The sequence below is a fragment of the Mustela putorius genome, unplaced genomic scaffold, assembly GCF_011764305.1.
Source record: "Mustela putorius furo isolate JIRA1106 unplaced genomic scaffold, ASM1176430v1.1 tig00000551_pilon_pilon_pilon, whole genome shotgun sequence".
NCBI classification, from domain to species: domain Eukaryota; kingdom Metazoa; phylum Chordata; class Mammalia; order Carnivora; family Mustelidae; genus Mustela; species Mustela putorius.
The window spans coordinates 10,718,809-10,732,683 of record NW_025421412.1 but is presented as its reverse complement, the minus strand read 5'-3'; the positions used below and the strand labels follow the sequence as shown (position 1 = coordinate 10,732,683).

At 38.4% G+C, this 13,875-nt stretch overlaps 1 protein-coding gene across 1 annotated transcript in view; it reads left to right on the top strand.

Moving 5' to 3' along the window:
* The window catches only part of PCCA (propionyl-CoA carboxylase subunit alpha), a 393,935-nt gene that overhangs the window by 293,755 nt on the left and 86,305 nt on the right, over positions 1–13,875 (top strand). The window contains exon 20 of the mRNA XM_045081355.1: positions 3,518–3,616. Within this exon, the coding sequence (XP_044937290.1) occupies positions 3,518–3,616 (99 nt within the window). The remainder of the gene's footprint in view (positions 1–3,517; positions 3,617–13,875) is intronic.

The window sequence follows — 13,875 nt, the reverse complement described above, 5'->3', positions numbered from 1 at the left end:
TTTTGTGTGTCCGCCTTCTTTCACTTAACATAATGCTTTTGAGATGCTTATTGCTCCCTTTTTGTTGTGTGGATATACCATATTTGTCCATTATAATTGGTTCATTTGACTTTTGGGTTTTTTCCAGTTTGAGGTGAATGTAAACTTTCTGTGTGTATATATTCTGCTGTTGTAAACAACCTTCTGTCAACATTCGTGAGCACTCTGTATTTGTACATATGTCTTCACTTTTCTGGGGTTTTCTAGAGCAGGTCTGCTATTTGTCATTCCTACCCACGATGTGTAAAGGTTTCAATTGCTCCACATGTTTGTCCGCCCTTAGTGTTGTTACTCCTTTTCATTTTAGCCATTCTAGTGGGGGGGGGGGTAGTGCTATTTCATTATAATTTTGTTTTTTCCTAATGATCAATCAGTGATGTGCTTGTCCCTCATCTCTCTTCCTTGACGAAATATCTGGTCAAATCTTTCGCCCATTTTTAAAGAAATTCAGTTGGTTTTCTTATTGACTTACAAAGGAGAATTGTTTATAGATTTTAGATTCAAGTCCTTTACCAGATACGTGTTTTGCAAATATTTTCTCCTACCCTGTGGTTCAACTTCCCATTTCATAACAATGTCTAAATTGTAACTTTGATGAAGTCTAATTCATCTATTTTTTTTCTTGTAGGATTTGTATCTCTTATGTCCTAAGAAATCTTTGCCTCTTCTTCTTCTTCTTTTTTTTTTTTAAAGATTTTATTTATCTATTTGACAGACATAGATCACAAGTAGGCAGAGAGGCAGGCAGAGAGAGAGGAGGAAGCAGGCTCCCTGCTGAGCAGAGAGCCCGATGCACGGCTCGATCCCAGGACCCTGAGATCATGACCTGAGCCGAAGGCAGCGGCTTTAACCCACTGAGCCACCCAGGCGCCCTCTTTGCCTCTTCTGATTCATGAACATGATGTATATGTATTTATCTGGTTTTTAGGTCTTTAATTTCTCATGAAATAGTGCTTCTGATTTTTTTAAAAAATGAAACTGTCATCTGTCACTTGTTTTTTAACAGCTTTATTGAGATATAATTCACCCACCCATACTATTTATTCATTTAAATTGTACAATTCAGTGGCAGGTAGTAAATTCCCGGAGCCGAGCAACCATGACCACGGTCGCTTTTAGAACATTTTCATCATGCCAAGTAGAAAGCCTGCCCGCCACAGCTGTCACCCTTCAGTCCGTCCATCCATCCCCACACCCTCAGCCCAAGGCAACCACTTACCTGTTTTCTCTTGGTACGGATTTTTCTCTTCTGAGCATTTCATTATAAACGGAACTACATAATGTGTGGTCTCCTGTGACTGGCTTTTTAGTCAGCATTTTTTCAAGCTTCAGCCACATAAGTAGCATGTACCAGCATGCATCCTTTTTATTACCAACTGATAGTTTGTTACATGGGTGTGTCACATTTTATTTCCATGTTCATAAAAATTCTTTTCTTAGGCTGTAGTAAATTGGTTTCTCTTCTACAGGATTTGAGTGAATTCGTTTGTTTTTCCTCAGTTCCCCCTGATAAGCCCTAAAGATGACAATTACAGTTTCATTTTGTCACCCTTGTTGATTTAAATTAATATCAAGGGGCGCCTGGGTGGCTCAGTGGGTTAAAGTCTCTGCTTTCGGCTCAGGTCATGATCTCAGAGTCCTGGGATCAAGCCCTGCATCGGGCTCTCTGCTCAGCGGGGAGCCTGCTTCCTCCTCTCTCTCTGCCTGCCTCTCCGCCTACTTGTGATCTCTCTCTGTCAAATAAATGAATCAAATATTTTAAAAAATAAAATTAATATCAAATACAAATTTTAAGTGCTTATTGTTAAAAATCTTTCCATGTAGCCTTTAAATTTCCTTTTTAAAAAATAAAACTTTTATAATTCTAACCTTTTAAATTTAGAAGCTCTGTCAAAGCAAATATTTTTCTGTTTTAAAAGGTATTTTTAGCACTTAATATTTGTAAAACTCTTATCTATTGGGAGCTTCTTTTGGAAATCTTTCATTACATGAGGAGATACTTAATTTGCTAAATAGATAATTTTAAAATGTATATTTTGATGCTTCTCAGATCTTTATCATCTAGTGTTTTAATAGTAAATAATTTAAGAGATAGTATGATTATCCAACCTTATTTTTAAAATTCATTTAAGGATGGTGGAACCATTAGGGACAGGAGAAGGGAGAAAATATTTAGGACCTACGTGACAGGAATATCGGTAGACCTTTCATATGCTAACTTCTTTAATCTTACAGCACCCTTCGGATAGCTATTTTTACTCTATTTTAGTTTGGTAACTAAGGTTCAGAGAGGGTAAATGCTCCAGTTTAGTAAGCAGCTCTGAGTCAAACAGCAATGTTAGGTGAGACCCAAGCCATTCCTTCTTCCTACTTACTGAGCTGTGCCCTCTGGACACAGAGGCCACTGAACACGGAAGCACAAGTGAGTGCATCACGTCTATCCCACTGGTACTTCGTGACGTGGCCAGCAACACATCCTAGCTTCTAGACTGTATGACCGCACCATTGCTGGACATCTATGTATGTAAAGTCCATTAGATGTCGATGGGCACACTTGTTCTTCTAAACGGTAGCATCTGTGTGCCTCTTAGTAAGTATTAAGAGAGAGTAAAGGAATCATTAGGGATCATGTGTCTTGAATTTGCTGCTGCTTTATTTTGAACCTTGGGCAAACTCACATATCCCTTTGTTAGGTTTTTACCATAGAGTTAAAATGATACTGATATTTTCTCTTAGTTCTTATATGTAAGAGTTGGGGAATCAGTGAATGAAAAGGAAGCAGTAACTAACAATACTTTTTATTTTAATTTAGCTTTGCTTTTTTTTCTTTCAGTTACTTTTATATTATTTATTTGGAAATTAGAATTTTTCTCTTAACAGTGTCTGTTTTAAAATATTATGGGGCTTTTTTTTAGCATTGTCATAAGTTGATGGAATTAGTCATTCGTGAGCGACAAAAATGCGACAGAACTTTTGCAAAGTTCAAATGGACTTTTAATATTCAACACCAAAGAATTTTGCCTAATTAAAGCTTCTGTTTAATGAAGATAACAATGTATAGTCCTTCATTAAAATGAACACAGAAAAAGTTCTTTCTTGGTCCTTGGAGAGGATATTATATGCAAGCCCTGATGTGTGGGTTGCAAAATGTCACTGGAATTTATATGCATTACTTGTCTAATTGCAGTAAATGTAGCATGTCCAGATAGGTTTAGAGTTAGAAGGCTGTTTGTTACTTACTGGAAAGCGCTTGAAACCTCAGTACCCGAAGGCAGCTGTGCCCAGGTCCTTCCCCTCTCCCCAGAGATGGCTAAGGAGACTCCTGTTGGACCCTGTCTTTCATGGCGGGAGCAGTAAACATGACAGGTTGTTTGGGAGCCATCTGTTTAGAATGGCTGCTGCTTTGTATGCGGCAGTGAACTTGAGATCAGTTTTCTGTCTTTCTTCCTCGTAACAGTCTTATTTGGTGTCACAACAGGTGGAAGTTGATGGGTCGAAACTAAATGTGACCGGCACGTGGAACCTGGCTTCACCCTTATTGTCTGTCAACGTCGATGGCACTCAGAGGACGATACAGGTAAACGTTCTGACGGTTTACTTCAAGGGGTCCTGCAAGTCCAGAATCCTTACCAGCAGCTGCCTTTAGGTTAATTCTGACAGTTATAGTAGGGAAGCTGCATATTATGCATCTCCTACATTTATGATGGAAAACAGTTTTTCTTTCTTTGGAGGATCTTGAGGCAAGTCTTCAGAGGAATCAATATTTTCTTTTTCCCAGCATCTGGGAAGGCTAGGGAATTAATACTTACTATATACTTTGTTGTAAATGAAGCACCCTGTGCACTTTTCCAAAAGTATTAGCAGATAGCCATTTTTGTTGTCATTGTGGGTTTTTAGTTATAAAATATGATTTGTTACCTTCCTTTTCATGTGATTGAGATCGTATAGAGCTGGATCAGTAGAAATGTGAGCTGTGTATTGATTTGCCAGAACATATTGATGCCTTTTAAAAATTGAGTAATCTCAATTTATTAACCTTTATTTTCCCTCCAAAGTAAGATTTCTTGCATCGAGGAAATAACTTGAAATCCAGAATTGATTGAATGTTCTTTGTCATCAGTGACCTCCATTTTAAAGGAGCTATGAAAAGAGATTCTGCCAAAGTTTCTTCAGCTGACCTCATAGTTGAATTTTAGAGTACCAGGGAAAACAAAACAAAACAAAGAACACTATGTAACATGTAACACTGTGATCACATGCAAATAAAAATCACACACCCCCCCATAGGATTAAATAATGCTCATTCTTTCTGTTGTTGTTGTTTTAACAAAAATATTTTTATGTTGTCCTAACTTGATTTTGCACAGGTAACTGGTTTTTAGAACCTAGAGACATCGAGAGACTCACATATAAATACTTCTGTACGTCAGATTCTTATATATACCTCTGTTAGAGAGGGAGGTATTCCAGAAACCTCCAGTAAATATTTGATGACTAAACTAATTTCTAAGCCAGGCTTAATTGGCATATTATCTTTATGGGTCTAAGAAATACGGAATTCTCAGTAATGAGCTATAAATTTTGACTTCAGTTTTGTAACTTGGCCCAGTATATTTTTTCTCTCTCATATTTTCTTTCATATTCTAAAGATGAGTTTGAACACTTTGAGACCCTTGGAAAAAATACCATTGCATAATTTCACATTATGTAGATCCATTTATTTTGTCTTCAGAAAACCTGGGTTTGTCATACTTGTTTACGTTCAGTCAAATGTGCTCTGCACTGAACATGCTGTGGCCAGACATGCGTGTTCCAGTCAGGCGACACAGTATGATGATCTAGCAGTGAGCAGAGAGCTAGGAAGTCCTGCTGTCCAAATTGGTGTATCATGATATTTTCAGTTTCCTTCTCAGTGAGTGCAGGTAGGTAACTTGATAGCACTTTTACATGGAGAGTTAGTTCTAGCTATGTTAACACTGGATATGTTCTTAGAATAATTCCCAGAAATATTTTCCCTATCATTGGGAGAGTGTTCAATAAATCCCTTCTCATTCTTTCTGAGTTCTTTGCTTTTAAAAAAGGCATTACTCTGAACTCAGTGACCCCTCAAGGCAAGACCACCCCCCCGCCCAACTCTTTGGAAAGGTCATTGCTTCCAGTTAAGTACTATTTCATTGGAAGGAAATAAACTCAGAAAGGTATAAATGGTATGCCGGATACAAACCAAACAAACTCATTTACCTTAAAAAAAAAAAAAAGCGAGGAAACTTTCTGAGGAAAGTTCTTCCTTCCTAATGTTCACTTGCTATGAGCATTAGCATTTATTCACTTGTTAGGAACATTAGTTGACGTTTTTAATCTCCAAAACATAATGTGGTCCCCATGAAATTAGTAACATAATGAGAATATATACTGCACGGTACTTACTGCGTATCGGGAGCGGTACTGAGCACGGTACAGTTACATTCATTTCATCTTCACGGCAACTGTGTGAAGTAGGTACTATTATTGGCACTTTCGTAAATGAGGCCCTTGAGGCTCAGAGAAGGTACGTGACTTGCTCAAGGTCACATGGCTGGTAGCAGGTAGAGCCGGGATTTAAGTCTGAGCAGACTGAGCAGACTCGCTGTGGGACCGATCCCAGTGAAGTGTCCCGCTCTGCCGAGGCAGTCTAAGCAGCTGTTCTGTGATTACCTTCCTAGGAGGAGGCTGAGCAGAAATTCGAACCTTGGCAGGGTGACCCCAGAGTGTGGGCTTCTAACCGCTGTGCTATATAGTACTTCTTGGGTTTCTCTATCAGAGTTCTTCAAATAATAATTTACCTTTCATTCATGGTTTAAACCAGTGATGCTCAAACTTTGGTGTGCTTCAAAATTACCCAGAAGGCTTGATAAAGTTCAGATGGCCGGGCCCACCCCCGGAGTTTGCTCCAGTTCAGTTGTTCTGGGCTTGGTGTGCATTTCTAGTCAGTTCCCAGGTAATGCTCCTGCTGCTGGGCCAGGGCAAGCTGTCTGAGAACCACCGCTTCCGGCCTTTGCAGTCGGAGATCAGGCTGGGTGTCCTGAGCAAAAAAGTGAAGTAGGTAGGAGCCAAGTCATTTGAAGCCTTGCTGATGACACAGTGTGGCCTCCGCTTTATCCTTAGCCGGTGGATCCATGGACAAGTGTTCCCGAAGGAAGTGATGGTCTGGAGAGCGTTAGAGTTTAGGAGGAGCTCGGTTCAAGTTGCATCGTGGAGAGAGGATGGAAGGAAAGTGAGATTGACCATGGGGAGAGAAGTTAGGGCCTGTTCCAGAAACAGAGGAGGGGAATCATCTTCTCTCCGAAAGTCTTCCGTCCAGACAAGAGCATTTGTGGTGAAGGGATTTGAAAAGACAGGAGAATGAGTGGTGGCTTCAAAGTGTTCTTTGTAGCTGTCTCTTCCGCTTGCCGTGAGCCTGGGCAGATCTTCAGGGTTTGTGCCCGGCTCCCTTTTCTCGGCGCTGATTTCCTGGGCTGAGTTGCCCAAGCCTTTCAGCTCAGTACCTCCAAACAAATAGCTATGAAAATACTACTGTGTTTTTCAAAGAAGAACTACGGGGTGGACGTGACCACAAGTGTTTTTCAGGTGATTTTATAGTAATAATGATTAGGTTTTTTCCTCCTGAATTTTTGTGCTTACTTTTAAACTTTTCCTTACTAAATATTTTATGTACACAAATATATATTAATTTGTATAAAAGCTAAAGAACACAACAAAAACCCGAATATTTACCATCCGGATTAAACAAGGAAACATTCCCAGTACTACTGCCTTTCCTCTGTGCTCTTTTTTAATTAAATCCTTCCTCCTGCCCCCGAGAGGTAACTACCATCTCAATTTTTAAATTGCACTTTAAATACATTTTAAGTGCATCTCTCCCTTCCTCTTCTGTAGGAATGTTACATATCCATACTGTAAACAGTATGTTGTCAGCTTTTGAGTGTACATCGTTGGCACTGTACTCTCTCTCTGCTTCTGTGAGTTGCTCATGTTTGTGAGGTTGGTCATTGGATGCATGTAGCTTTCTTTATTTCCATGCTATATGTTATTAAGTCATGTTAATATACCACAATTTATTCTTTCTCTCCTCGGTAGATGTTGTGTTACTTACTTTGTTTTCAGAACAAACACTGTTTCTATGAATGTTTCTCTTTGTGTTTCTTCTTGAAGAGTTTCTTCAAGGAATATGCAAATAGAACAGCTGGTTGCAGGGACTATATTCTTAATCCTGCCCAGTAATGCTGAAGGGTTTTTCCTCTGTGGTTGTACCAATATATGTGTCTACCAACAGTGCTGCTATCAAGAATATGAATAATAAGAAAACCTAATTGTATACCTACTGTGTCAGGCACTGACTTTTCTATACAATTCATCTGTATCAAAGTATTTAATCCTCACACCAATCCAATGTACTAGTGTTATCCTGCATTTTGCAGTTGGGGAAACTGAGGCCTTAAAAATACTAAATTACTCACCCAGAGCATTCTGCTAATAAATAGAAGAGCCAGGATCTGGACCCTGGAACAATTTAACAATTTGGCTTCACATCCTAGGTAACTCTTGGTATCCAGACTATTTAAGTTTTTCCTGGCTGGTGGGTTTAAGTGGTATCTCTTTGTGATCTTACATATATTGGTTAGTAATGACAATGAGCATTTAAAATATATATTTATTGACACTCCTGTTTTCTCTTCTGCAAACTACTTGTTCATGGCTGTTGCCCATTTTGATTTATTGGAGTATTTCTTTTTCTTATTGATTCATAAAAGTTCATATTTTTGTGAATCCTGATCCTCTGTTAGTGGCTCGTGTAGTAAATCTATGTTTAATATTCTAGGAACCACTATACTTTTTCCACAGTGGCTGCACCATTTTATAGTCCTACCAGCATTGTGCAAGGATTACAATTTCTCCACATATTCACCAATGCTCCCCCCCCCATGGTTTTGTTCTAGTATAACAATACTAATGGGTATGAAGTGGTACCTTATTGTAGAATAAGATTCATTTAGATAATTATTGAGAAAACATTCTGAGTACTTCCTAATAATTGGCCTTCCTTTATCTTTTTTTTTTTTTCTTAACCAGGTAACCACTTTACTGCACAAATGGAACTTTTCTAGTGCAAGTAGAAGAAACTTTTTAAAAAATTTATTTATAACTCTTCTTTCAAACCCATTTTCTCAGCCTATTCTTTCATCCCCTGCATAAAATCATAAACAGTTCTGTCATATAGTTACTACAAGGGGATATGCAATCAGTTTTCTACTTGGGATAAGGTGTGTTTATTTTTTTATTTATTTGAGAGAGAGTGGGAGAGATAGAGTGCACAGAGGAAGAGGCAGAGGGAGAAAGAGACTCCCTGCAGAGCAGAGAGCCTGATGTGGGGCTCCATCCCAGGATCCTGAGATCATGACCTACCCAAAGGCAGATGCTTAATGGACTAAGCCACCCAGGCACTCCAGGAGGGGGTGTGTTTGAAAATCAAGTTCACTGTAATGTCAAAACTGATATAACCTCTCTTCCCGTCCTCAGTTCCTCCTCAAGACAGAAATTTTTTGGGAAAGATGAGAGTATTGTTGGTTTCTTCTCTCTTGCTTTATGTCCTCTCTCACTTCTTACTTGCCATCTGGGCTTTCTCCAAAGTTGCAGTTTGGGGTAAGGAGGGGAGGAACATGGTAGGAAGAACTTGAGTGACCTGGGCTAATGTAACCTGTCATTCATTATTCTGGGGGCATGGCAAACATCTAAAGTTGGCTGTTGTCTTCAAGGATGCTTTTTGTGGCTTTGGGAGAATTTCTCACCTATAGAAGCCTTAAAGCCTATTCTGTTTTTTTCCAGTTGACTTTGTCCCCCTGATTCTCATCCCTCTAGATTTTCCTGTTGAGCAGGGTCTCTCATAATGACCCAGGCTGGGCCTCTTCTGCACAGTCCACATTGGGACACAAGAAATAATCATCAGTGCATGCCTCATCATACTCTTCTCTCTTTTTGTCACCAAAACAATTGTTAGCCTTATGTACATGTCCCTCAAAATCCAGGAGATGCATGGAAAACCAAGTGATTCTCTTAAAATGCCTTTCACTTAAAAGTGTTCAACCTTGAGTTCTTAGCGTAATAATTCAGCCTCCACTGATTAATTTTTAATTTCTTTCATATGCTTTTGAAGTGGGAGATGGGCAGTTGTTGGTTTTGTAGTTCTTAGCATGTTCTGTTAGGTAGCTAGTCTAGCTTCTTACTTAAGAAAATATGAGTACTTAGCACCTGTTTAGTTTTATTACTGAATCCCTGTGGCTACATGAAAAGTAGCAGTTAGCGTCTTTCTCTGACTAGATGATCAAATAGTTGGGTAGAAAGCAAAGCTTTGCTTTAGGACTTAGCTCCCTGTTCATCCAATCAAATTCAGTCGTATCACATTATTTACTTTCCTGGTTTTCACTGGTAAACCTCATGAGCTTGATATTATCCCTGCCTGCCTGCCTGCCTTCCTTCCTTTCTTTCTCTTTCTTTCAGTTATGTGTATTTATTTGCCCGAGAGGGAACACAAGCAGGGGAACAGGGAGAGGGAGAAACAGGCTTCTGCTGAGCTAACAGTCTGATGTAGGGCTCGATCCCAGGACGCTGGGATCATGACCTGAGCCAAAGGCAGACGCTTAACAAATGAGCCACCAAGATGCCCCTATCCATTAATTTCTTTAAAAAATAAACTGTAATTTGGTGTGTACCATCATTTGGATAATGAATGTCATAGGTTACTTACTTCCTTTAATTGATCAAAGTTTTCAGTTTCGATTAACCCTTCAGTTAGCACTACCCTGCTGACTTCCTGGCCCATGGAAAGGCTCAGCAACCAAATGGATGAGTGGATGGATAGTCATCTTGCATTTTGTAATTTCAGAAATAAATCTGCCTTGGGCGCCTGGGTGGATTTGTCGGTTGAGCATCCGACTCTTGGTTTCAGCTCAGATGGTGACCCAGGGTTGTGGGATCGAGCCCTGTATCAGGCTCCATGCAGTGTGGAGTCAGCTTTTGCTCCCCACTCCACCATGTGCTCCCTCCCTCGCTCTCTCTCCAATAAATGAATAAATAAAATCTCCTACAACAAAACAATTCTGCCTCTTCTGTACTTTCAAGATTTAGATTTTATTTCTCTAAGACTGCATTGAATTAGACTTTGTTCATATGACAGCCTTCTTAGCTGTTTTATCAATTCTCTTTAATTCCCAACTTTCTGATAGTTGCAGCATCTGTTCTCTATTAGAGAACATTGCAGCTTGATCTCTCTGGATACAGAACCACCATAGTTCTTGCGAGAGCAAAGACCACTCCCAAAAGTATTGTGCTCACCAAGCACATTTCTTTCCAGTCAAGGAAATACCTAATTTTCCTACACTGTTTAAGGCCAATAGTACCACCTATTGATAGGTATAGAGAAAGGTTCAGTTCAGACTGTTCCTGATTTCCTTTCTCTCAGAGTTTTGTGCACCCATTGCTTGAACTCTCTCTTCCCCAGCATCACTAATAACTCATCGTTCAGCTAAGTCTACTGCACAACCTCTTACTTCAACTTACCCACATGGCTGCTTTAAGTCTTTTTCTTTTCTGACGTCTAGAAAGTCCTATTCACGGACAGAAATTCTAATCATTGTTAGTAACTTTAAGTGTAGAGCTAGTGAGCCGTGTATCTGAAAGGAGGAGAACCCTGTATTTTGAAATGAAGTGATTTATACTGAAGAATGAGCACACAAACATCAAAAACTCTTGAAGATACTTCTAGGTCCTCCAGAATTTTTATAAGCTTTTAATCTATTTCTTCATATAATAACTAAACCAAGTTTTCCTCAGATAGTCAAGGAAAATAAAATGAGAGTATTTCATATTTCCTTTTTTCGTTGTTGTTTTTTTGGGTATATACCAGTATTTTTCTATTATTTCCATTGCAAATAGAGAATCCATCAGTAATGATGTTTATAAAATAGGTCTTAGGGGTATAATCTGAAAACCTACAATCATTTCTCATTTCTGGTGTGGGAAGGTATAATCTCATTTTCAAATTACCAGTTTAAAAAGTTACAGACTGGAGCAGCACTGTCCAGTAGAAATCTAATGAACCATATATACGCAATTTTAAGTTTCTTAGTAGCCACCCTAAGAAAGTAAAAACAAGTGAGATTAATTTCACTAATCCATTTTGTTTAACTCCGTGTATTCAAAATGTTAGCATTTCAAGATGAAATAATACAAAAAATTATTAATGTGATACCAGAAACAACACACTTCCCTGGCGTGCATATATACCCGTAATAGCTTAGAAGCAACAGAACTATGAATGTGAAATGCAGTCATACCAGAACAAGGAAATTGTGTGTAAAGAAAATTATATTCCACAGAGTCTATGTTTAAATTACTTAATATTTTTAAAAGATTTTATTTATTTATTTGAGAGAGGGAGCATGAGAGAGAGAGAGAGAGCGCGCGCCATCGAGCATGAGTGGGGGAGGGTCAGAGGGAAAAGCAGACTCTCCGCCCAGCAGGGAGCCCCGTGCCAGACTCCACCCCCATCCCCAGACTCCAGGACCAGGACCTGAGCCAAAGACTGTCACTTAACCAACTGAGCCACCCAGGCGCCCTAAATTACTTAATATTAAATAAAATGGAAAATTTAATTTCTCAGTCATTGTAGTCACATTCCAGGTAGACACAGGTGGCTAGTGGGTCGCTTACAAAAGAAACCTGTCATAAATAAGAGTGCTCCTAGAAGAAAAACATACTGTTTTTTTTGTGCTCCCCTATGTGTCAACCAGTTTTGGCTTTTATCATTTAAAATTAGGAGTGGGTGAATTAAATTCATTTTTAAGCAGAAGATGAATTTATCCTCTAGTTGACGAACTTTCACATTTTATTTTAGAATTGTAACAAAACTTAGGACTACTTGTAATACGTGGAATGATTCCCTGCTTACAGCATATAATGAAGGGTTGGAACAAAAGATTTGCCATGTTTTGTAGGTGTAGAGCTCGCTGTATTGTCTCCACACACCCTAGCACCTCTGTAGCTTGGAACAGGCTGCTCAAATAGAATTTTATATTATTTTATTTTTTTTTAATTTCTGTGACTATACTCTATTCCTATGCAGCATTCCTTTTGACCTTGAAAGAGGCCCTTCAGTTTTACTCTGAACAATTCAAATAGTTCTTCCATTTCTTATGGTGTAATTTGTCTGCTGGGATTTAATGTGTTGCTTCTTGCCAGCATTTTACATACTAGATTTTCATTTCGCGTGGTCACGTTGTTTGAACATTTGCAGGCAGAGCTGCCGCCTGCTATTGGCCTGTTTCTTTGTGTGGCATGATTTCTTCTATCCACCTGCTCACAGCAGGTTGTCTACAGGCCTGAAGAGTAGCTAAATACTTTTGAAAATATCTTGCGATCCTGCTAAGGTTTAACAGTCTCTGCGTTTGTGTGATGTGAAGCTATTCATGATGTACCTTTGAAGGCTTTTCTTCTTTTTATTTCTCATATTCTTTCTTAAATATTTTCAAGAGAAGATAAATTTATGATAAATAACAGTGCAAAGCTGACTGCAGCACTGGTGCGTTCTACGATGAATAGGTTATTGATACTCAGCTAAGTGGAACTAATTTTCTATGTTAAAGCAGACACATTGGGAATAGTGTCACGGGAATGTCATGTTATTTACCGCAGAATGCCAGATTAAATGGATTATTTGTGCACTGATTGCGATGTTAAATAGATTACATAACATGATAACTTAAAATGCTCAGTGGGCCCGTGTGATATAGGATATTATATATAAGCACATGAATATGGTAGAGCTGTAGTTGTGTTTGCAGATTGAATAACTGTGATATGTTTGCAAATGCTTGTCTACCCAGAATTTGAATAGATTTTTAAGCTTTAAACTTTTCTCCTTTTTTTTGAGGAAAATGAATTGCGTCTCGTACCTCTTGAGTAAGGGACGTTGAAAAGAAGCTATTTTCTTTTTTTTAAGTTTTGTAGGTGAAAGCAATGCTCACATCTTCTGGGAAGATACTTTTGTTATAATTCTTATAAATGTGCATAGATGCTAAAGTAAATATTTTAATAATATTTTAATTAGAAAATTAAGTAAGTGGCTTATGTGTTTGCTTATATTTTGCCAGTATCAAAAAAAAGTGGCTCTGGAAGCGATCTTCTGTTTTTAGTACCAAAATAAATGTTTTCCGTGTTTTTCAGCTGTTTCTCCCCATCCCTTTAGAAGTAATTAGCTGTTATTTTGTACTATGTGCATGTGATTACTCTAGAGTTATCAAATGTAATATGAAACCATCTATTTAGGATGTATAGGATATATAAATATATAACTTTGTAAGTGGAGGTTGGTATTTTTTTCCAAAGAAGTAGGAAACGAGAGAGTAATTATTAACCATCTCCTTTTCACATTCCTGAAAACATCAATTACAGTTACACATCTTAGAAACAAGCCCACCAGGAGAACAGAAATAACTCCTTTCACTACGCTTTGAAAAATTTAATCACAATTTAACAGCTGGGATGTATTTACAACTATAATTTAAAATATTAATTTTGACACCTCTACCTGCTTTTGTAATGGAGTCCCAGAAGCTTGGCTGTTTTCTTGTCTCTAGTGGCACTGGTTTTATGATTTGGAGCTGCTTTTAAAAATTTACTATAATGGGAAAATGTCATTCTGCGTCTCCTCTTGCTCCTCCCCCCATGTTTTTTTTTTTTCTCCTCTACTATCTGTTTACTAGAAAATGATATTTTAGTAGCTGCCAGAAGGAGAGAATTTTG